The 26,393-nt window shown below is 28.2% G+C and overlaps 1 protein-coding gene and 2 pseudogenes across 2 annotated transcripts; 1 reads left to right on the top strand and 2 right to left on the bottom strand.

The window, feature by feature from the left end:
* The window catches only part of LOC129314079 (photosystem II protein D1-like), a 1,851-nt pseudogene extending 1,045 nt beyond the window's left edge, over positions 1–806 (top strand).
* A 26-nt stretch (positions 807–832) lies between these two features.
* LOC129312937 (50S ribosomal protein L2, chloroplastic-like) lies at positions 833–2,122 on the bottom strand (annotated as a pseudogene).
* Positions 2,123–6,446: 4,324 nt separating this feature from the next.
* LOC129314688 (albumin-2-like) lies at positions 6,447–8,596 on the bottom strand. 2 transcript variants are annotated; one of them, XM_054958192.1, is made up of 3 exons: positions 8,002–8,596; positions 6,900–7,929; positions 6,447–6,820 (listed from the first exon to the last, which is right to left on the bottom strand). In XM_054958192.1, exons 1-2 carry the CDS (start codon positions 8,172–8,174, stop codon positions 6,954–6,956), a joined length of 1,149 nt encoding a protein of 382 aa, XP_054814167.1. In that variant the 5' UTR covers positions 8,175–8,596; the 3' UTR covers positions 6,447–6,820; positions 6,900–6,953. The 2 variants fall into 2 exon arrangements, with proteins under 2 accessions (XP_054814167.1, XP_054814168.1); XM_054958193.1 differs by having other exon boundaries at positions 6,900–7,911.
* Between the last annotated feature and the right edge of the window lie 17,797 nt (positions 8,597–26,393).

The following is a 26,393-nucleotide window of genomic DNA, read 5'->3' as shown; positions in this document are numbered from 1 at the left end:
TCTTAATGTATATGAGTTTTTGAACTGAACGTAAAGGAGCAATAAGTAATTTCTTGTTCTATCAAGAGGGTTAATATTGCTCCTTTACTTTTTAGTAGTCTTTTTCTTGATACATTCATTTTGTATTTACTTTAACATTCTTTACCATTATACTATTGTTTTAAGATAAGAACAAAAATATTGGAGTTTCATACTTTTTGTTTCTTTTTACTAATTTATTTTAGATGTTTTTCTCATCAATCTTTCTTTATCTTTTAAAATAAATGTAAAAATAAAAAAATGATAAATTAATATTTAAATTATAGTCTATCGCATCTTAGAAGAGAGTAAAAGTAAAAACTAAAAAAAATGAAAAAAAAAAATGAAAATCTCTATAATTTTTAGATAGTATAGGGACGGATGTAGCCACGTGGATCAAGACAATGGATTGTGAATCCACCATATGCGGGTTCAATTCTCGACGTTCGTCCATAACCAAGTTACTATTATTCTTTTTCTACTTGGTGTTAAGTTATTCTATTTTTCTTAATAAATGATTCGCTACAAAAGAATTTTTTTTAGTGAATGTGTCATAGTCCATTACTCCTATTTTTTTTGTAAAGACAAAGAAACAAATTCTATTTTCTCTACTCTACTATTTACTACTTACTATGGCGACGAAGAATCAAATTATTACTATATTTTTTCCTTTCTCCTACTTTTCTTCCAAGTGTAGGATAGGAAACCCTAAGGAGTTGTGGGTTTTTTTCTACTTATTAGGGCCCTCCCTTCACCACCCCCATGGGGATGATCTGCAGGGTTCATAACTACTCTTTTACTACAGGATGCTTACCTAGCCAACATTTAGATCTGGCTCTACCTAAACTTTTTTAGTTTATCCCAACATTCCCCACTTGTTTGACAGTTACTGAGCAATTTTGGATATCAAATGGACCTTCTCTAGAAGGTAATTTTAATGTGGCTGATTTCCTTTTTTTGCAATCAGTTTCACTACAGCAGCTGCTGCTCTAGCTAATTGTCCACCCTTTCCAAGTGTGATTTCTATGTTATGTATGGCCGCGCCTAAGGGCAATTGGTTGAAGTAGATTCTTCTTTTTGATCAATCAAACCCCTTCCCAAAACTGTACAAGCTTCTTCCAAAGCATATGGCTTTTTTAGATGTAGATGATGATATCTATATAGATAGATCTTATAATATCATACACATGAAGTATCGCATGAGTGGATATATAGGAATCTAAATTTGTCAAATCACTTATGTTATGATCTTCTACATCTTAGGTCTTCCGTTCCATCTAGCTTATGTTCTTCATGTAGCATTCAGACAATGACTCTATGAAATTACATTGATCTTTCCACATATTACGGGTAATGTAGGAGACATCTCTATTTTCCCCCTGGGGAATCCTTAGAATCACCACTGCTTAACTTTCAATTCACCTCTGACCATCAAATGAAATGTGAATAACCCATCCTTCCCTCTTTAAAACAAGGGGCACTTCTAGTTCTGTCAGTGCTTAAAACAATTTTGTCTTCTCCATATTACTATATCTCTAGAGTCAATAATTTTATATGAGGAACTATTGAACTCAATCACTTGCTGCTGTTACTCTTTAGTTTTCTGTTGAGGTCTATCTTGTAGAGGTACTTAAAATTGGATTAGTGATTGATTTCTAGGTTTCATCGTAAACCTAATTGGTTACTTCCAATTATATAATCAATAGTTCAAACTGCACTTAAAGGTAGGGCATTCCCATTTTTATAGAACTTTTGTACTAGAAATAATAGTATCTCCAATTATAGCCCCTCTGGGATGTATATATATCTTTTCTCATCATCCCCATAGTTTATGAGACAAATGTATGCATTTGATTAGGGTCATATTCTATGGTTATGATTTTACCATATATGTCTTTTCATTCCATTAAAAATTGATTTTACAGTATAGATGCTTATGACCTCTCCCTTTATGCCCTGTGGTAATGATTCCTCTGGCATTACGACCTTTACCACAACGATGTTATCCATAGATCAAATTATTTTATGGATTGGATTTCACTTGACTATCTATGGCTCCATTGCATGTGCTCAGGGTAGAAGTTTTGTATAAATGTATCGCCATGCTATTAAGTATTTTGATTTAAGTTCTTTTCTTTCTAAGAGGTAAAATAGAATAACTCGATTGAAGCGTAATGATCATACGTCTGTAATGCATTATATGTCCCATAATAGGTCCCATTCTATTACCCTTTACTGGGATTTGATGACTATTCATAACTATTACCTTGACACCAAAGAAGAGTTTGACCTAATGCTTATTTTTGTCCTAGTTGATTATAATTTGACATTAGAAATATATTGATTTTTCCTTAATAACCGAATACTTTTGTCTGTAAATACTACATATTTGATTCCATCTATAAATCTATTTTCTTCCTTATAAGTTCTAGTCTCAATAAGAATGCTAGTTCTTACTGTTCATATGTTATGTTATGAATATACTACACCAATTTGTTATATACGGATGATGAGATTCCATTGATACAAAACCAATCTAATAGACTTATTGGATGGTCCCATTGGCGTGCATCTAATAGGAATTGAACCTATGACTTCGCTAATTATAAGTTGGATGCTTTAACTATTCAGCCATGGATGCTTAGCGGGGATCCTCATACATAGTGAATAACCAAATTCCAATTGAAATGAAATCTTTAGGATAAATCAATGCAATTTAGGAGGACTCAATGAAAGGACATCAATTCAAATCCTAGATTTTTAAATTGAGAGAGATATTAAGAGAGAATAAGAATTCTCACTATTTCTTAGATTCATGGACCCAATTCAATTCAGTGGGATCTTTCATTCACATTTTTTTTCTATTAAGAGTGCTTTATAAAACTCTTGGACTCCTGAATTTGGAGTATCCTACTTTCATGCAATTCACTGGGTTCAACAAGCAATCGATATTTCACGATTAAGGGTGTAGTACTCTCTGTAGTAGCAGTCCTTATATATCGTGTTAACAATCAAAAGATGGTCGAAAGAAAAAATCTCTATTTGACAGGGCTTCTTCCTATACCTATGAATTCTATTGGACCCAAAAATGATATATTAGAAGAATCTTTTGAGTCTTCCAATATCAATAAGTTGATTGTTTCACTCCTATATCTTCCAAAAGAAAAAAGATCTCTAAGAGCTCTTTCCTAGATCTAAAAAGAGAGTACTTGGGTTCTCCTAATAACTAAAAAGTGTATTATGCCTGAATCAGAAAAAAGAGATATTCTAGTTGTAAAATATCTAATAAAACCGTCGCTGGAATTGAGATCTCATTCAAAGAGAAAGATATCAAATATCTGGAGTTTCTTTTTTTATATTATATAGATGATCCTATCCGCAAGGACCATGATTGAGAATTGTTTGATTGTCTTTCTCTGAGGAAGAGGCAAAACATAATCAACTTAAATTCGGGACAGCTATTCAAAATCTTAGTGAAAGACTAGATTTATTATCATGTTTGCTTTTCGTGAAAAAATACCAATTGAAGTGGAGGGTTTTTCAAACAACAAGGAGCTGGGTCAACTATTCAATCAAATGATATTGAGCATGTTTCCCATCTCTTCTTGAGAAACAAGAAGGCTATTTCTTTGCAAAATTGTGCTCAATTTCATAGGCAATTCCGCCAAGACCTCTTTGTTAGTTGGGGGAAGAATCCACATGAATTGGATTTTTTTGAGGAACATCTCGAGAGAGACTTGGATTTGGTTAGACAATATTTGGTTGTTAAACAAGGATTAGTTTTTTAGCAAGGTACGGAATGTATCGTCAAATATTCAATATGATTCTACAAGATCTAGTTTCATTCAAGTAACAGATTCTAGCCAATTGAAAGGATCTTTTGATCAATCCAGAGATCATTTCAATTTCATTAGTAATGAGGATTCAGAATATCATACATTGATCAATCAAAGAGAGATTCAACAACTAAAAGAAAGATCGATTCTTTGTTAGAATCCTTCCTTTCTTCAAACGAAATGAATAGAGATAGAATCAGAGCGATTCCCTAAATGCCTTTTTGGATTTTCCTCAATGTCCCAGCTATTCACGAAACGTGAGAAGCAGATGAATAATCATTCGCTTCCGGAAGAAATTGAAGAATCTCTTGGGTACAAGATCTATTCATTTTTTTTCTTTGAAAGATTTTGATTTGGGCCAAGGATCGAAGATTTATTGGGTTCTCAAATAATACATAGTGCGATACAGTCAAAATAGGGTATTCTTTTCTAATAAAAAAGAAATAGATACCTAGAAAACAAGTAAGACTCATCAACGGACTCTCTCTACTCACTTTTTTTTCCATCTAATTCTTTTATGTTCGTTCTAGGATAACAAGATAGTTAGAAATCCTTTATTTTCTCAACCCAATCGCTCTTTTGATTTTGCAAAAAAAATCTTTATCAATATACTCTTTCTTCTACACATTTATCGCCACCCCATAATATTCTTTTTCTTGAAGGGAAATTGACTATTACCAATGCTATTTACAAATAGATATTTAAGAAATTGATGTAATGAAGTGGTAGAGAAAGATATCAAATATTTGGATTTTCTTTTTGTATATTATATGGATGACTCGATCTGCAAAGACCATGATTGAGAATTTTTTGATCATCTTTCTCTAAGGAAGAGGCGAAACATAATCAACTTAAATTCAAGGTAGCTATTCAAAATCTTAGTGAAAGACTAGATTTATTATCTCATATTTGCTTTTTGTGGAAAAATACCAATTAAAGTGGAGGGTTTCTTCAAACAACAAGGAGCTGGGTCAAGTATTCAATCAAATGATATTGAGCATGTTTCCCATCTCTTCTTGAGAAATCATTGACTAACCTTTATTTGCCATTAACAATATCTTTGAATGGATTTCAATTAAAATATCATTGTTTATCCAATTAATCCTTCACGTATCGTTTCATTACATTCACAATTGACATGCTACTTATAACAAATAATTGGCATGATTTGTCCATTATATTTGAAAGTTTTATAAATGTAAAAAAAAATTAATTACACTAATTTAGACGAAGTATGTGCATTAAATTTTATCGATGTGAGTTAATGCTTTATGTGCAATGCATGAGATAGTAAGGGCTAGTTACCCCCCCCCCAAAAAAAAGACCTAAAAATTTATAAAAAAATACTCATAAATTTGCCTTACAAGATTTTAATTGTCATTCTCCCATAATCATAAGAACTTAAAATAAGAAAAATAAAAATATTTAATAATTATATATTAATTTAAAACAAAATCTTTATAATAACATACATGGAGAGGCTCATGATGTATGTGCACATTTGGCCTCCCCTACATACGGATTTGTCAATTGATCTGCTGGTCGCACTTTTTCTTCTTTTTCAAGCCAAACTTTGTTATTTTATTGCTCAAACGGGCTATAACAACCACTTTTGTAATTATCACTAGGTCTTGAGTTTGATCCTTTTATATAGTAGCATTAAATACTTATTGGAAGAACTTGTCACTGTTATGATTCAACTTAACTTGCTTCAGATCAATGAGAGTCTAAAAAGTTCCTAATATCTTTTTCACTTAAAAGAAAGATATATCGTAAAACTTGTTTTAGGGGATATCCAAGAAGTTCTTTATCCTAACATTTTTTTTAAACATAAAAAAATTCTTAAAAATAAAAATTATACATGCCCTAGCCACACTTATGTTTTTGGGTTAAAGGACATTTTACCCATCAATTATTTACTCAGGAGTATTTGATATCCTAAATTTTTATGTGGTATAATTTCGCATTTTCAACATTTGAAAATGGTACATTGAACACTTTGCTATTAAAAAATAAAAATATATTAAGTTAGTTAATAAAAAAAATTACAAAAAAAGGCTTAAAATTTTATAGACATGACTCATAAAATTGTAAATAAATACCCTATAATTAAGAAAACTAATATATATTAAGTATTTAAAATAATGATTGGTCAAAATCATTATTTGGCCTTTTATGCGGGTAAGAAATAGTATTTGTATCTTGTTATTTATATATAATTTAGAAGATTTAATTGATATTAATTTTTTATAGGATACTTATGTTTAATTTTATGGGTCATTTTCTATAATTTATGAAGTCTTTTTTTTTAATAATTTTTAAGCAGTCCAAGTTAATTTTTTAACGACATGAGCTTAATGTATCATTTTCAAATATTGAAGAGTAAAATTTTACCATATAAAAGTTTAGGATATTATCAAATATTTTTGAGTAAATTAAATAGTTGATAGATAAAAATACTAGTTAACCTTTTATTTTTTAAATGGTTTGAAACAGAGTTTTAGAAACACAGTGAACGAGATATTTGTTTTAGATATTTAGGTAATTCAAATATTGGATCTCGTCCTATCTAGTGACATAATTCACTGTTCCTTTAATAATAGGGCAAAGGCATTATATTAAACAAACATGAGAAGTACAAATCTGAAAACATCAACAAAAAGGACAACATGAGACGACCACAAACACACAAAAACATTGGGAAGTTACGACGCAGTAGTGCCACAAGAAATAAACCGAAGGACCCGAGAGAGAAATACACCAAACTTGTAAAACATTACCAACCCACCTACAAGGTTTGCTGTCAAGCATGATTGCAAGAGGAAGATGTTGAAGAATCTGTGAGCAAAGCTCCATCTTGTAACACCACAATAGAGGGAATGCTTTGCAAAATGGTTTGAGTGAGTTCCCTTCATCATCAGTCCAAGAACATGTGGCTTATTAACAGAACAGACATAATGCGAAACCTGGAGGTAAAAATACACATTACATTAAGAAGGAGAAAACGAAGATCATCAACAAAAGTTTGTATTCCAATATTCATACCATACTAAGTATGTTCCTAGCTGGCTTCTTAAAGCTCGTCATGGCCTGGGTTGTTCATGCTTGATCATCAGGATGATCATGTTGATCAAGGCCACGATTTTTGCAAGGCAGTATTGACTTAAGAGAGGGCCAATGTTCAACGATTTTCTTCACACCACCAATTATATAGTCATTAGTTGAACCTGGGGCAAAATTGATAAGTGCATATTGGTCTCCTTTAAAAATGTATGCTTCGTTTGTCCTGTGAGATGCAAAAGCTGCTTCTATTCCACTTTCAAATATAGTGCCTATGAAACTATGAAAGCCTTCGTTAATGCGACGGATGGCAATCTGGGTCTTAGAATTGTAGTTTATAAGAGCATACTGGTCGCCTTTGAATAAGTAAGCTTCATTCCTTGCTGTTGCCCTAAATGCAGCATCTATGCTATTCTCAAAAGCAGTACCCTTGAAGAAGGGAAACATGGCAGCGATTGTCATAGGACCTTGGAGTATTCTGTCATTTGTAGATCCCGGAGCATAGTTTATGCAAGCACAAAGCTTCCCAGAGAATATGAATGCTTCAGTGCCATCAGTGTCAAATGCACAGTCTATTCCGTGTTCACCAAATGCTGTACCAACAAGAGAATGGTAGCCATCACAAATCAAAAGTGGACCATTGATAATCCTGTCATTTGTTGATCCCGGAGCATAATTCACCAGCACATAATCATTTTTCATGAATAAATAGGCTTCATTGGTACTACGTGCACGGAATGCAGCATTGATGTAGCTATCTATATCTTCCACACGATTTGCATACCAATCATATGCATCCCTCGAGACTTGCCTGTTCGCTCTGCTCTCATCATCAAATGGATCAACCTCAACCTTTGTCAGGTCCTTATATTGACCATCAGGAGTTTTGTACTTAGATATAGGCCTCCGTATACGAAGCTCCCTCTCTGGATGCGACTGTGGATTAAAGTAGCGATTCATATATAGTCTGTCATCTTCTCTCTCAACTATTTGATACCTACACACAACAAAAAAGCTATAGAAATTACTCATTACGGTACACAAGCGATACATAATTTACTCAGGAAATGATCATTTTAAAACTAACCGTGATCCAAATGGCTGTGTGATAATGTATGATTGAGCAGAGCGAATGTATTGAGGTACAATGGCACCAATAAAGGTAACTTCGTCTTGAAGAGGGTATTGATGTGGATCACCTAGGATTTGAGTAACCCAAATACCACCAGGAGCATAGATCTCGTAACGATAGACCCACATGGATTGTCCAGCTTGGAGGCTTGGACTTGGACGCCATGAACTGTTAAGTGTGGTGCTAATGAAAGCATGTTTTGCAGGCCTAGCTATTTCAAGAGGCCTACCAGCAAAATGAACAAAGTGATACAAATTGAAGTAAATGGTCGCATTGGTGTTACCTTCACGCCTTGCTTCAAACCCATCACGAAACACTTCTCGATATGGAGTTAAGTCCCAACGAAACACGTGACCTCACGTCTAGCTCATCGTCACTGCTTCTGTAAATGATATCATCAACAACTAGATTTGCCGCAGGACCACTATTCATGTAGTAAACTTGGCTCACCAAAGCTTCAACTCCCAAAAGCTCATCAGCGTAAGGCTGGCGATAGGCTGATGCGCCCCCTCTTCATGGTGAGTCTGCAGGGATTGACATATTTGTAGGATTATGGGCTATGAATGGATTGGCATGTAAGCCGAAAAGTTCAAGAAATCAATATATAGAGTTCATTAGATAATCAAATCAATCCAAAACACGGAACCACGATAGACAGCAATGTGATTTTTTTCACGAGGACGACATGCATATATGCATTCATCCCTTCCAACTATAAAGACGAAATTTTTAATGGAAGATGCGTGCATGAGTGGATAATTTCTCACTACATTGAAAGATATGTTAATATTATCAACACATTCAAAACATCTCAAAGCATTTATCATCTGTTTCTCTCTCACAAGTCCTATAACACAATTATAGTCCCTCCAATCAAAATATAAAACATTGCTAATTAATTTATTATTCTCAAAAAATATTAATTAAAACCTTAATTTTTTTAAAAAATTATATTTTTTAAATTGTATTCTCAATAAATACGCTATATAAAAATTTTGATTATAGTAATTAAAATTTTAATATATCATTTTTTAAAAAGAATAATAAATCAAGTATGAATATATACTTAAAAATTACTCAATATTTTATATTTTGAACTAACTAAAATTTTTAAAAAATATCTTATACTCTCTGGGAGAGAATAGAATTGATCTTCGTTCAGTAAGACAAACATCACTTGCCCCCTGCTTGTCCTTACTACCTCCGTAGTGAAACTAACACTGGGTGTGTGGGGTACTAGGCATTCATATACAAGGGGATCCACATGAAGAAGGTACGATAATAATAAGATTACAAAAGATAAGGACCAACATATTATCAAAAAAGAAAAAAAAGACATGACCGAAATTTCTAGTTTTATTGAATAAAATTTTAATTTTTTTAGCTAAAATATTTTTTAAGTGAACCATTTTTCCCCTTAAATTAGGAACTGTATTATCATCAATAATAATAATAAAAAAAGAAATACTCAAATTTTTCCAGATGTCGGCAGCAACACTTGGGAATATCCTCAGGGGCAATTTGGTCCACTCGGATTATGGCATCGTAAAAGACTCAAATCTTTAATGCCTAGTTTGGTATGTTAGAAATAGTTTTGATAGAAATAAAAATGAAGATGGAGATGAAGATGGAAGTAAAGATGAAAGTGGAGATTTAAAAGTATGTTTACTCATGAAATTGAGAGATTATTTTTATTCAATATTAATATTTAAAATGTGAAAAGACTAAAATGCTGCCATCCTAAAAAAAAATTGCTCACATAGAATCATCATCAACCAACGCCTGAGCTTGCAGCTGCCATGGTGTAAATAATTATTTTCACATTTATAAAAGTGAATGAGAATCCATGTATACAGACGCGATCTAAAACTAAAAGGAAAAATGACAACAAAATCCCCCTAAAATGTATCAACAACAATTTGATCTCTTAATGTCATAATTTCACTGAAATTCTTAAAGACTTTTATGTTATTAATAAACTTATATAAATTACCAAATTATCTTTGTTGAAAATAAAATAATTCAAAATTTTTGTTTAAATAATCATAACTTTTTTTTATATTTGTAATAATGCAATAGCAAATCAGGAATTTAATATGTGAAGTTATAATTTAAATCAGGAATTTAATATGTGAAGTTATAATTTATTGTTACATTGTTGTGAATATAAGAAAAAAGTTGTGATTATTTAAATAAAACTTGTGAATCGTTTTATTTTCAATGAAGGTAATTTGGTAATTTATATAAGTTGATTAATGACATAAAAATCCTTAGAGATTTCAATAAAATTATGACATTTTGAAGGATCAAATTGTCATTGATACATTTTGGGGGGACTTTGTTGTCATTTTCCCAAACTAAAACATGCATGTATATAATATATTTGAAAAGAGATAAAAAAATCTTGATAATACTATGTAGCTTGTATTTTTACACTGTCACATTTTTTTCAAAAAATATTTTATTTGCATTATGAGACATATCCTAACTTTATTAATTAAAAGCTAAATAACCTTAAATTTTTTATAAAAATATAAAATAACATTAATAAATATAATTTATAAAATATTTAAAGCCTTTTACTATTAATTTGATTCTATTTATAAAATGTTTTATAAAAACAAAAACTAATCTTAATTTTAAGGTATTGAATAAAAAGATAAAATAAATTTTAAATTTTACTATTTAATCTAAGTAAACATTTGTACAATAACAAACTATCAACATCTTCTTTTAATTAATAAGAGTATAATTTGAAAGTTAAGAAGGTTTATTTAATCAAATAAGGTAAAATAATAACTGTTTATTAAAACATGGAAAAAAAATATCTAAAACATCTTGTATAAATGAGACAGAAGAAGTGTATATCTATCTATCTATCTTATGAAGTCCACACTATCATCATCTAGTTAATCTAGTTCATATATTTAATGATATAATAAAAGATTAATCTAGTTAATAAAGATTTGACTCATAACTTGTAGAATTATGGATGAAATCCTGCTAACAATACAGGGACGGATCTATGTTTAAGAGAATGGGGGCAAGTACCTACACTAAAATCAATAGTACCTCTTAGTTATAGGGTGAGGGAAATTATCACTTGCCTCCCTAAAATATTGCTCAAGCATCATTTAAGTTTTTGTTTTTTAAAAAATTCAGTCTTTGTTCCTGAACATTTTCTCAGTCTTCAATCAACAAAATTAATGTTATTTGTATTGTTAGCTTTTAGGTGCCAGATTGTTTCCTGTGAGAAGTTGTCTTGTTCCTATTATTTATATAAATATATAAGTTTAGACAAAAATTTATAAAACTCCCTTAAATTTTAATATAGTTGCATGTAACTCTTCCCTACTTTAAACTTTTAAAATTAACGTCTCTAATTTTTTTTTTGTCAAAGCCCCATATTGTTAATAGTTCTATCATCTTATTAACAAAATTTGCCACATCAAGTTAATGAGATACATATGGTACCTAAAATTGAAAAAATATTTAATTATTTTTAATACAACTCAAGAAAGAATCATATCAATAAAAATTTATCCTTCCTTATAATAATAATAGAAAAATATGCACCCATGATAATAGAAAAATATAGATAAATTTTTTATAAAGTTATGAGCTTATGTTGGATGTCACATAACTTGCTATATATCTTTTCTTAATATGAACGACAACTTTTGTTAGTAAAATAGCTAAGAAATAATAGTAAGGAGTCTGAGATTAGAAAAATAGAAAGTTAGGAATGTTAATTTTAAATTTTTAAAGATGAAGGGAGTTTTGTTGCCTTAAAGTTTAGAGGAATTTTGTATATTTTCACCAAATAAACTTATAATAAAAATTTTTTTCAACTTCTCAAATAAAATATTAATTTTTATTTTGTAAAAAATAATACTGTCAGGTTCTTTATTTGTTTATATTGAAAATATTTATTTTAAAAGAGTATGATTCTTTTCATAAAAAAAGATTATTAGCTTATGATCTTAATAGTTACTCCCTCCGTTAAAAAATATAAAGTATTTTTTAAGGAGTTGGATGTTCAAGAATGTAAGGCATTTTTAATCTTTTGAGGTGTAATTATTGTTTTTTTTTTTCAAAAGTGACCCTATTAATAATGACTTTATATTCATTGTAGGATGTTTAATAGGAGTAAATATGGAAAGATAGGGTTAGTTGGAAAGTAGGTAATTATTTTATTGGAGGTAAGATTCGGTTAAAAATGCCTTATATTTTTGAACGGAGGGAGTAATACTTATTCTATTATTTTCAACACAAATTTTGTTTATATTAAGATAATTTATTTTGCAAGGTATTATGATTTTATAGTTTTTTTATTGTTTCTTATGTATTTAAATTTAATGAATTTATTTTTTATTAATTAAATAAATATTTGTAATTATATTTCAAAAATACTAACATGGAAAACAGTATTTCAAAAATATTAATATTTATTTTTATATATTTTGCCCCCAACAACAAAATTTCCTAGGTCTGTCACTATAACAACATAAGGACCTTATTGATGGTGATGTGTAAATACTTTTGTAAGTGCTCATTGAGTTTAGGCATACCATGACCTTAGTGAACTTTCGAAATTTAATTTATCTAAACTTCTTTTAAGGAGAATTTCGTCATAGTAAAGATGGGACTTTACTTCTAATCACTCCAAAAAAAACTTTTAGATTACATTATAGGATCGAAGAATTAAATTGAAATTATGTTTTGTAAAGACATGACTTAGTAATAACTTTGTGAACAATGTGATTTTTTTTAATAGCTTTTATATAAATATTCATATTGAATTCTGTGAGTTTCAAACCCGCATGTCACTCCCGCAAGCTTATTGTTGGTCTAATCTTCCTTGTCATTAGGCAGCTGGGCAAAATTGAGTAGCAATTTGTGGGGAAGAATTAAACATTATCAAAACATTTCTCAGTTCCATACGAACACAACCATCCTAAACACAGTAAGGATCCTGAAAGTATTATTGTATTTTTTTTTCTTTTTACTTTTTCGCTTGATCATAGACTCGAGCTGTACCATAATAGTCCAGATCACACGTTTGGCACTCAAATCGAAATAAGTAACAAATAATAATATATTATGGATCGTTTCTATAAATTAAAAATTTAAATTGAAATTTTTATAATCATAAATTAATTGTTATTGATATTCTATATATATATATATATATATAAAAACACAAAGGAGAATTTTATTTAGAAGATCACCTTTTTATTTTATTTTACATATTTCAATACCATTTTTCCATGCCCAAATAGTCCTTTTTCAAACTCTTTGTATTGTACAATAAATGTTAAAATTTATGCATAACAAATAAAGGTGTTTAAAGTTAATTCAAATTGATCACACCAAACAAAAGTGACATGAATCAATTAAATCAATTATAAATAAAGTTTAATTTTATTTTTAATTTTTTTAGCAAAATCAATTCATTCAGTTCGGTTTAAGTTTTTGTTTCTTGAAATTTGAAGCAAAGCTTATTATATTTATTTTATATATTTTTATAAATTTCTTTAACATTTTTCTCATTCCTAAATTTAGTTATTTGTAAATCACTAATAAAATATCTATTACACTGAAAATGTTGTTTATAAATTTATAATCAAATATTTTAAATATAATACTTCCTTCATTTAAAAATATAAGACATTTTTAACCAAATCTCACCTTTCAATAAAGTTGCTATCTACTTTTCAACTAATCCTATCTTTTCATATTTACTCCTATTAAACACCCTACAACAAATACAAAGTCACTATCAATAGGGGCACTTAAAAAAAAAGCCATATTACACCTCAAAAGACTAAAAATATTTTATATTTTTTAATATCCAACTCCTTAAAAAATGTCTTATATTTTTGAACAGAGGGAGTTTATTGGTTTTAAATATTTTTATGTCTTCAAGAATTTTTTTGAAAATAGTAATAAATAGTTAAAAATTATCAATAAATATGTGCATATATTGATTATGAAAATATCTAGCAAAAAAAAAAAAGGAAACTTGAACCAGGCTGAAACAAAACCGATCCAAATTGCTTACAAATCAAACCAAACCTATTGTTTTTAAATAAATGAAATCAATCAATATCAAAGATATTTTTAAGAAAACACATTTCAAATTCAAATTAATTGTGGTTTAAATTTTTAGTTCATAAGTATTAATTAATGCCATGAAACTTGCAGCTTATTGTTGGCTTAGTTCGCTGCACTGCACACCTATGTTGCATAGATACTTATATGCGTATTAGATCCGATACATCAATACTTTTATTTTTAAAAATATATGATATGATACGTTTTTGACATGTGCAAATATATTTATAAAAATTCATAAAAAAATTAAAAATATATTTTCAATTTAGAAAATATCCAGCCTAGCATACATATTTAGTTTTTTATAGTAATACCAAGCAAAATATAATTATTAATTATACTTTTATTCCATCTTTACTTAATTGCCCACTGCTTAGTTTCTGCTAATAGTTTCTTACTTAGGGTTTATATACCAAAAGATTATATTCCTACATTTTTATAATTAAAAATATTTTTATCCTTTTATTTTATATTAAACTTATTTTTTAAGGAAAATCTAATTTTTCACTTAAAAGAAAATCGTGGAAATATATTAGAAATTAAAAAATTAATAATATTTAATAAAATTTAATTTTTTAAAAACATCCTTGAAATATTAGCTTTAAAGTATCAATACGTATCTAAAATTAACATTTTTTAAAATTAAAAAATAATATTTCAATATTTTATGAATACATATCAAAAAAATATTAATAAGTATCGATATTAGATGTGATACCGATTCAGATATATAATATAATTTGAAGTATCGGTGTTTCATACCCGCACACACTCAAATTTGAATTGGCAAACCAAATGGGCCAAAAAAAAGTAATTAAAATAAACACTAATTAAATAAAAAAATTAATTGTGTCATACTGTCGTTAATTAAACAATAAAATTCAATTTTTTTATAGAACAAAGTACAATACAGTACGGAAAAAAGCAGTGCACCAAAACAACAATCATACAACCAATGAAACAAAACAGTGAAGACAAAACTGATACAAACTTTTAAAAGTGTCACGATAGTAGTGACTGACTTACAGTGAGCATTTCAACATAAGTGGACGGTTAAAAAAGTAATAATGTCAGTTAAATTTTATTTAATATTCCTTTCATTAAAAAATATAAAATATTTTTAATTAAATCTCACTCCCAATAAAGTAATTGCCTACTTTCTAACTTATCTTTTCATATTTATTCCTATTAAACACCCTATAATAAATATAAAGTCATTATCAATGGGGTGCTTTTGGAAAAAAATCAATGATTACACCTTGAAAGGCTAAAAATGTTTTACATTTTTTAATATTTAATTTTTTAAAAAATATCTTATATTTTTGAATGGAGTGAGTATAACAGGGGACAAGTGAAAATATTGATACAAGTAAATGTATTCTTTTTTCCCCCCACCAAGAAGAAACATAAACAATTCCTCTTGGTTGGACAAGATTTAGCGTATCATATTTAGAATAAAATCTAAACAGGAACAATTATTTTCATGACAAAATGAGAGACATATTTTCATGGCAATTGAAAATTGAGTGAGAAAAAAATTGTAAAATCAGGAGAAAGATTTGCAAAACGTGAGAAATCCATAAACAGTAAGAAAAGTTGCAAAATCAGCTACAGGGGAATTACTCAAAACTATACTCAAAAATAAGTAAAATAATTTCGGATTCAAAATATGTTAAAATTTATGGTAATGTGATTTGATTGGTAATTCTTGCATGAAATGAATGAAATGAGTTATTTATAAGGGCAGATGTGGTTTATATGTAATATATTGATAGTGTGAGAGTTGCATGCTATGAATATGATGTTTGAGAATTTGCATGCATGGGTTGAACATTAATGGTTAGATGACTATGAACACAAGATTTTAACTAGCACGGGCAAACAGACAGTTTCAACGGTTTCTTAAAAATATCTTTTAAAAGCCAATAATTTATTAAGCTACATTTAGTTTCAATGCTTTGCAAATTTTTTTTAGATAAAAAGGCGAAAATTTTATATTTGATTGAAATTATTCTTCGGTAGGATTTTTTTAAATGAATAGCAATATTATGTGCATTAAGTGAAATTTGAAGAATGAATGATACATTCTGTGAATTGCAGGGTTTGTAATAAATTTTATTCTTTTTTTTCACTAATATTTGATTAAAAAATTCTTGTATAAATCCGATACAGCACATCATTCATATTCTATTCAAAAAAAATTATGCTAATTTAATCAAATAAATTTTTTTAATGTCTTTATTTTGTTAAATAGAGTGTGCTTTAATTTCTTGCCTTTTTTTTTTCTATTATTATAAATGACAGAATCAATTTATATTTATAACCATATAATATGAGATGTTTTTTTATCAAACTGATAATGGATAACATGGTGTATTGTATCCATGCAAGAATTTATGTGATTTGATGATATCAATTATTGAATTCTTCCAATGGATCCTCAATTTACGCTCTTACTATTAACAACCACAGATTTAATTAAGTTGCTTTAAATTATAAATGTTTGAAAATGTATAATAAAATCATCATCCTCTTGGCTTATTAATGAAGTGTGCAATTGCATAAACGCGTGCAAAGAATAGTAGAATGAAGTTGGCTTGCAAGTGAGGGCAATTGAAAAGGGAATGATTACATTACCTGGCAAGTGGCAAGTTGCATGATGGTTGAATTTGTGGAAATGTGTGACTACGAAGAAGATCAGAACTGCTAAAAATTCCTCGGCCAAATGATGTAATGAAATTAATTACTATATTTGATCAACAAAATATATGTCGACAAAAATTTAGTATAAAAAAGGGTTAGATGCTTGCCTAGGATCTAAACATACAAGTCTTTTTTTATACTAGTTATATAATTAATGGCTTGGCATTTTACATTAAAGAGTTGGATGAAAGAAGTATAATGCAAAATAGTAGTGTAACTGTGATTGGTGAAGCGATGTGTGTATTTAGTACTAAAGACAAAAATCACATGTATGTAAGAATGCCATACTTCGGAGTTATTGAGCACATATGGGAGTTAGACTATAGTAAGTTCAAGATTTCAGTTTCGGTTGTAAGTGGATTGATAATGAGAGTGGCCTTCACATGGACAACAATTTAAGGTTCACATAGGTGAATATAAATATGCTGGTGTTGCACTTGAAAATGCGATGCGGACAATGCACGAGTGGAGGTTCCGTCCTTCGAGGTGGGAACTGGATGAACAAGAGTCGCCACCAAAATTTTAAGGTAAATCTTGAGAAACTGATTAAAGGAGAATAAGGATGGTCTGTGAAAACAGAAAATAGGTTCGGGAGTCGATTGAGTATGGGGAAAGTGTTAGGCACTCCACAACACCCGTTCGTGAGAACAGTTACCTAAAGTTTGTTGTGCTAAATTAATATAGTTTTAAAGTTATTTTAATTATCTCTTTCTTATTCACATGTTTTAAAAAATGATAATAATAAAATGGGAAATATTTATTTATTTACGAGGGAGGACTTGACTCAGAATTAGACTCTAAGGCTTACGTACCCTATGATGGGGATCAAAGTCCGCGTAGTTCAGGCTTAAAAGTTGTGGGTGAAAATATTTTTTGAAGAGAAATTAATTAGAAATAATTCACCATTTTGCAGATAAAACAATTTTTGAAATTTCATAGGGGTGTTTTAAATTGCAAAAAAGTAATTTAATTTTAATTATTTTCTCAATTTTGAAATTCTAAAATAAGAAAAGAAAAGAGTTTATAATTATTTTTTGTATGTTTTATGATTGGAAATTTAACCATTATACCAACCTTATTGATTCATACGGTAATGTAATTGTTCTAAATATCTGTGGAGATTCTGAAATCTCACACGATAAAAAAATTTAGCAACTTAATATATTTTTTAAGCATATATATATATATATATATTTTAAAGAATCTTAATTGTCATACCTGTAAAGCCTTATTAACTTATACGGTAATATGATTATTCTAAAAATCTATGAAGATTCTAAAATCTCACACAATAAAGGATTAAATAATATATACTTAAATACATTTTTAATTTAATTGATCTAATATGTAATTTGTACATATATTTTTAAAAACTTAATCGTTATATTTGCAGAGCCTTATTGACTCATACGATAATATGATTATCTTAGAGGTCTACGGAGATTCAAAAATCTCACATGACTATAAGATATAATCGGTAAATATGATTACAATTTAAATACATCAATTTGATTAATTAATTTTTCTAAATTGTGTATTATATCATTATTTATAAAAATTATTTATTTATTATAAAAATTGAGAATCACTACATCTTTAGGGACTTATTATCTCACACGACGATATGATTAATTTAAGTTTTTATGAAAATTCTTAAAATCTCACATGAAACTTAAATAAATTATTAATTTGGATTATAAAAAGAGAGTTAATTTTAATGATGGGCCTTTGCAACCCATATTAACAGAAAATAGGTTCGGGAGTCGATTGAGTATGGGGAAAGTGTTAGGCACTCCACAACACCCGTTCGTGAGAACAGTTACCTAAAGTTTGTTGTGCTAAATTAATATAGTTTTAAAGTTATTTTAATTATCTCTTTCTTATTCACATGTTTTAAAAAATGATAATAATAAAATGGGAAATATTTATTTATTTACGAGGGAGGACTTGACTCAGAATTAGACTCTAAGGCTTACGTACCCTATGATGGGGATCAAAGTCCGCGTAGTTCAGGCTTAAAAGTTGTGGGTGAAAATATTTTTTGAAGAGAAATTAATTAGAAATAATTCACCATTTTGCAGATAAAACAATTTTTTGAAATTTCATAGGGGTGTTTTAAATTGCAAAAAAGTAATTTAATTTTAATTATTTTCTCAATTTTGAAATTCTAAAATAAGAAAAGAAAAGAGTTTATAATTATTTTTTGTATGTTTTATGATTGGAAATTTAACCATTATACCAACCTTATTGATTCATACGGTAATGTAATTGTTCTAAATATCTGTGGAGATTCTGAAATCTCACACGATAAAAAAATTTAGCAACTTAATATATTTTTTTAAGCATATATATATATATATATATTTTAAAGAATCTTAATTGTCATACCTGTAAAGCCTTATTAACTTATACGGTAATATGATTATTCTAAAAATCTATGAAGATTCTAAAATCTCACACAATAAAGGATTAAATAATATATACTTAAATACATTTTTAATTTAATTGATCTAATATGTAATTTGTACATATATTTTTAAAAACTTAATCGTTATATTTGCAGAGCCTTATTGACTCATACGATAATATGATTATCTTAGAGGTCTACGGAGATTCAAAAATCTCACATGACTATAAGATATAATCGGTAAATATGATTACAATTTAAATACATCAATTTGATTAATTAATTTTTCTAAATTGTGTATTATATCATTATTTATAAAAATTATTTATTTATTATAAAAATTGAGAATCACTACATCTTTAGGGACTTATTATCTCACACGACGATATGATTAATTTAAGTTTTTATGAAATTCTTAAAATCTCACATGAAACTTAAATAAATTATTAATTTGGATTATAAAAAGAGAGTTAATTTTAATGATGGGCCTTTGCAACCCATATTAACAGAAAATAGGTTCGGGAGTCGATTGAGTATGGGGAAAGTGTTAGGCACTCCACAACACCCGTTCGTGAGAACAGTTACCTAAAGTTTGTTGTGCTAAATTAATATAGTTTTAAAGTTATTTTAATTATCTCTTTCTTATTCACATGTTTTAAAAAATGATAATAATAAAATGGGAAATATTTATTTATTTACGAGGGAGGACTTGACTCAGAATTAGACTCTAAGGCTTACGTACCCTATGATGGGGATCAAAGTCCGCGTAGTTCAGGCTTAAAAGTTGTGGGTGAAAATATTTTTTGAAGAGAAATTAATTAGAAATAATTCACCATTTTGCAGATAAAACAATTTTTTGAAATTTCATAGGGGTGTTTTAAATTGCAAAAAAGTAATTTAATTTTAATTATTTTCTCAATTTTGAAATTCTAAAATAAGAAAAGAAAAGAGTTTATAATTATTTTTTGTATGTTTTATGATTGGAAATTTAACCATTATACCAACCTTATTGATTCATACGGTAATGTAATTGTTCTAAATATCTGTGGAGATTCTGAAATCTCACACGATAAAAAAATTTAGCAACTTAATATATTTTTTTAAGCATATATATATATATATATTTTTAAAGAATCTTAATTGTCATACCTGTAAAGCCTTATTAACTTATACGGTAATATGATTATTCTAAAAATCTATGAAGATTCTAAAATCTCACACAATAAAGGATTAAATAATATATACTTAAATACATTTTTAATTTAATTGATCTAATATGTAATTTGTACATATATTTTTAAAAACTTAATCGTTATATTTGCAGAGCCTTATTGACTCATACGATAATATGATTATCTTAGAGGTCTACGGAGATTCAAAAATCTCACATGACTATAAGATATAATCGGTAAATATGATTACAATTTAAATACATCAATTTGATTAATTAATTTTTCTAAATTGTGTATTATATCATTATTTATAAAAATTATTTATTTATTATAAAAATTGAGAATCACTACATCTTTAGGGACTTATTATCTCACACGACGATATGATTAATTTAAGTTTTTATGAAAATTCTTAAAATCTCACATGAAACTTAAATAAATTATTAATTTGGATTATAAAAAGAGAGTTAATTTAATGATGGGCCTTTGCAACCCATATTAACAGAAAATAGGTTCGGGAGTCGATTGAGTATGGGGAAAGTGTTAGGCACTCCACAACACCCGTTCGTGAGAACAGTTACCTAAAGTTTGTTGTGCTAAATTAATATAGTTTTAAAGTTATTTTAATTATCTCTTTCTTATTCACATGTTTTAAAAAATGATAATAATAAAATGGGAAATATTTATTTATTTACGAGGGAGGACTTGACTCAGAATTAGACTCTAAGGCTTACGTACCCTATGATGGGGATCAAAGTCCGCGTAGTTCAGGCTTAAAAGTTGTGGGTGAAAATATTTTTTGAAGAGAAATTAATTAGAAATAATTCACCATTTTGCAGATAAAACAATTTTTTGAAATTTCATAGGGGTGTTTTAAATTGCAAAAAAGTAATTTAATTTTAATTATTTTCTCAATTTTGAAATTCTAAAATAAGAAAAGAAAAGAGTTTATAATTATTTTTTGTATGTTTTATGATTGGAAATTTAACCATTATACCAACCTTATTGATTCATACGGTAATGTAATTGTTCTAAATATCTGTGGAGATTCTGAAATCTCACACGATAAAAAAATTTAGCAACTTAATATATTTTTTTAAGCATATATATATATATATATATTTTAAAGAATCTTAATTGTCATACCTGTAAAGCCTTATTAACTTATACGGTAATATGATTATTCTAAAAATCTATGAAGATTCTAAAATCTCACACAATAAAGGATTAAATAATATATACTTAAATACATTTTAATTTAATTGATCTAATATGTAATTTGTACATATATTTTTAAAAACTTAATCGTTATATTTGCAGAGCCTTATTGACTCATACGATAATATGATTATCTTAGAGGTCTACGGAGATTCAAAAATCTCACATGACTATAAGATATAATCGGTAAATATGATTACAATTTAAATACATCAATTTGATTAATTAATTTTTCTAAATTGTGTATTATATCATTATTTATAAAAATTATTATTTATTATAAAAATTGAGAATCACTACATCTTTAGGGACTTATTATCTCACACGACGATATGATTAATTTAAGTTTTTATGAAAATTCTTAAAATCTCACATGAAACTTAAATAAATTATTAATTTGGATTATAAAAAGAGAGTTAATTTTAATGATGGGCCTTTGCAACCCATATTAACAGAAAATAGGTTCGGGAGTCGATTGAGTATGGGGAAAGTGTTAGGCACTCCACAACACCCGTTCGTGAGAACAGTTACCTAAAGTTTGTTGTGCTAAATTAATATAGTTTTTAAAGTTATTTAATTATCTCTTTCTTATTCACATGTTTTAAAAAATGATAATAATAAAATGGGAAATATTTATTTATTTACGAGGGAGGACTTGACTCAGAATTAGACTCTAAGGCTTACGTACCCTATGATGGGGATCAAAGTCCGCGTAGTTCAGGCTTAAAGTTGTGGGTGAAAATTTTTTTGAAGAGAAATTAATTAGAAATAATTCACCATTTTGCAGATAAAACCAATTTTTTGAAATTTCATAGGGGTGTTTTAAATTGCAAAAAAGTAATTTAATTTTAATTATTTTCTCAATTTTGAAATTCTAAAATAAGAAAAAAAAAGAGTTATAATTATTTTTGTATGTTTTATGATTGGAAATTTAACCATTATACCAACCTTATTGATTCATACGGTAATGTAATTGTTCTAAATATCTGTGGAGATTCTGAAATCTCACACGATAAAAAAATTAGCAACTTAATATATTTTTTTAAGCATATATATATATATATATATATTTTAAAGAATCTTAATTGTCATACCTGTAAAGCCTTATTAACTTATACGGTAATATGATTATTCTAAAAATCTATGAAGATTCTAAAATCTCACACAATAAAGGATTAAATAATATATACTTAAATACATTTTTAATTTAATTGATCTAATATGTAATTTGTACATATATTTTTAAAAACTTAATCGTTATATTTGCAGAGCCTTATTGACTCATACGATAATATGATTATCTTAGAGGTCTACGGAGATTCAAAAATCTCACATGACTATAAGATATAATCGGTAAATATGATTACAATTTAAATACATCAATTTGATTAATTAATTTTTCTAAATTGTGTATTATATCATTATTTATAAAAATTATTTATTTATTATAAAAATTGAGAATCACTACATCTTTAGGGACTTATTATCTCACACGACGATATGATTAATTTAAGTTTTTATGAAAATTCTTAAAATCTCACATGAAACTTAAATAAATTATTAATTTGGATTATAAAAAGAGAGTTAATTTTAATGATGGGCCTTTGCAACCCATATTAACATATAAGTTTTACTTTCATATCTGCAAAATTTTATTAATTTACACGATATGAGATTATCCTAAATATCTACAGAGATTTAAAATCTTACACAATAAAAGGATTAAATAATATTCACTTTAAATATATTTTAATGCATATTATACAACGCATATTTTTAAATATGAAAATCTTAATTATTATACCTGCAAAGCCTTATTGACTCACACAGTAGTAAGATTATCCTAAAGATTTACAGAGTTTCAAAAATCTCACATGACTAAAAGATATAATTAGACAATATAATTATAATTTAAATTATTAATTTAATTAATTAATATTATAAAAACATTTATTATTTTATTTACAAAAATTTGTTTGTTTATTTATTATACAAAAATTGATAATCCATCATCTGTGAGGATTTATTATCCCACATGATGAGGTGATCAATTTAAATCTCTACAAAAATTCTTAAAATCTCACATGAGACTTAAATAAATTATTTAGATTATAAAACAGAATGTTAACTTTTAATGATGGGCCATTGAAACCCATCTTAATCTATAAGTTTTATTCTCATATTTGTGAAATTTTATTGATTTACACGATACAAGATCATTTAACTTCCTACAGAGATTTTTAAAATCTCACATGAAAACTAAACATGAATATGTTCTTTTATCATTGTTATCATCATATGATTGTTATATAACTTAGATTTAATTAGCTACTCAACAAACAAAATCTTTTGCCAATTATTGGTTGCTCCTTTTATCTTTTACCCAATTGTTATTCACAAAACTGCCCAATGATAAGAGTATACTTATTATTACAGAACATTGTTCTAAATAAAAGACTTGTTACTTGTGTGATTCAAAAATCAAAATTGAATTAACATTTATTTAAGTTCAAGATAAATGGGATCACAATGAGGATCAAGGGTCAGAATTTGGTGCAAAACATGTGCGCACAGTGCTATAAATTTCATTTTATTGATCATTTAATTCATTCACCAAGGAAGGCATTTTTTATCATTTGAAACAGCACAAAGTGAAAGCATTAATGAAATTAAGTGCAATCATGAACTAAAATTGATAAAAAGGAACATTCAAAATGCAGCAAGGGGAATGTATGTATTTGGCCATTATTAATTACATCACAAAAAGACCACCAAGCTCGGTACAAGAGTGGCAAACTTTATGATGTAACAGTGGATTTCAATGAGCTTAAATTGGGAGAAGTGCATTACTTTCTATCATGCTCACACAAAACAATTAATCCCAAATTCATAAATTTTAAAACTTCCATTGTTACTTCTATTGTCTGTACTAAACCTATAAAACCTTTGAGGGAAGCTCACTTACAGTAAACTATAATCCATTCAAACTTGACTTTTAGTAGATGAAATAAAGGAGGAGAATAGGTGATTTTGAAGTGAAGTACTGATTTAGAGTAAATGATACACCCTTAGCCTATTATCTCCTCTTGATAGAACTAACTCAAGAGGAGAAAATCATCTTAAGGAAAGAGCTGACATAAAAGAAATCAAGAACAGCACACAATCAACAAACCATTCACCACGAACTCCTTTCAAAAACAATATTCTATCACTTAAACACTTGATCAAATATCCAACCAACATGTTTGTGCAACAAATAAAATTATGAAATCATCCCACACGAAAGGGAAACAAATTACAAGATTCAAATCATCCTTAAGTGTAAATTCATCCAGTAAATTTCAAAATTAAAATTATATTAAGCTTTAAACTCGGATGCCCTTCAATTTGTCGCTCCCTCTAGTTTTCATGCCTCCAAATTCGAACCACCTTCCAATCCACCTTGCTCAAGCTCAGACTTCTTCCCCAGCCAGCGTTGAACTCGCCTTCTCTGGCTCTATCTTGTACCTCACTGATGATGATGACTCGCCCAGAGAAATGGATACCAAAGATGAAGCCCAAATACGAAAGAAGATAACAAAGATCTAACTAATTTTTTGCCAGACCAAAACTCCTTACTATCAAATTTCATCCACTAGATTCAGCCTTCTCATGGCATCCGATTTCATCTCTTGCCACCGCTAACCTCTGCTCTCTCTTCCTCCAAATCTTTCTCGCATTCTCTCCCTAAATAGAAGTAAAATCTCTCCCAACTCTCAGTTCTTCTTCTATCTCTAGATCGCTTTCAATCTCTCTCAATCAAAGCCTCTACTAAAACTTAGATTTAGCCTTCTTCGACTCTCGGTCTCTTTCTTGCTCTCTGTCTTTTTTTTCATTCTCCAGTTTAAGTAAAATACCTGGTCTCCTCTAATCTTTGCGTGAGAGATTGATTTATCACTGAAGCTCGAGATCTTCCTCTTATTGTGAATGTCTGGGTTCCTTGGCTCTCATTGATCTACTATGCATGCATCTGATCTCCTTCTGCGTTCCTTCTATCTAGCCGAAAGTAGTTTTGGGTTGGGTGAAAATTTTACCCGCCCCATTTCTATTTTTTTTGATTTTAATGCCTTTTTTTGTGTTAATCAGATTAAGGGAGAGAGAGAAAAATTTTATTTTGAAATATATATTATTTTATTTTATTTTTATGAAAAATAATAAGATTTTAAAAGTTAACTCTCAAAAGTTGATTTCAATATTTTGAATGATTAGGATAATTTGGGAGAGATTTTTCAAAGACTTAAGCAAGATTTTTTTGAAAATATAATCCTAAAAAGGATTAAATTTGTTTTTGTATTTTTATATTTTTTTTGGTTTTTTTTCAATGAAGTAAGAAATAAAATCCTAACCAATAAAATATTATCTAGAATAAAATTAAATCCTCTCAATTAAATTAATTTTTTGAAAATATAATCCTAAAAAGGATTCAATTTTATTTTTTTATTTTTATATATTTTTTTGTATTGTTATTATTTTTATTAAATTTTAAAAATGCCTGGACAAAATATAGTATTCACAGCTGGGCTACAAGATTGAGCCTTTCATTTTGCATCACAAGCTAGAAAAGTGTTTTATGTCATTGATCCTATTTTACTGGGTTGGTCGATTGTGTTATTGTCAAATAAAGAATTTAGAGAGGCCATTAGTATATTAGATACTTACAGTTGAGGATAGGGCTGAGCAAGCAACCCGCA

The sequence above is a fragment of the Prosopis cineraria genome, unplaced genomic scaffold (assembly GCF_029017545.1).
Source record: "Prosopis cineraria cultivar Desert tree isolate PC_DT_omini unplaced genomic scaffold, ASM2901754v1 PC6, whole genome shotgun sequence".
Classification (NCBI taxonomy): Eukaryota; Viridiplantae; Streptophyta; class Magnoliopsida; order Fabales; family Fabaceae; genus Prosopis; species Prosopis cineraria.
This window is presented reverse-complemented; position numbering and strand designations above follow the sequence as displayed.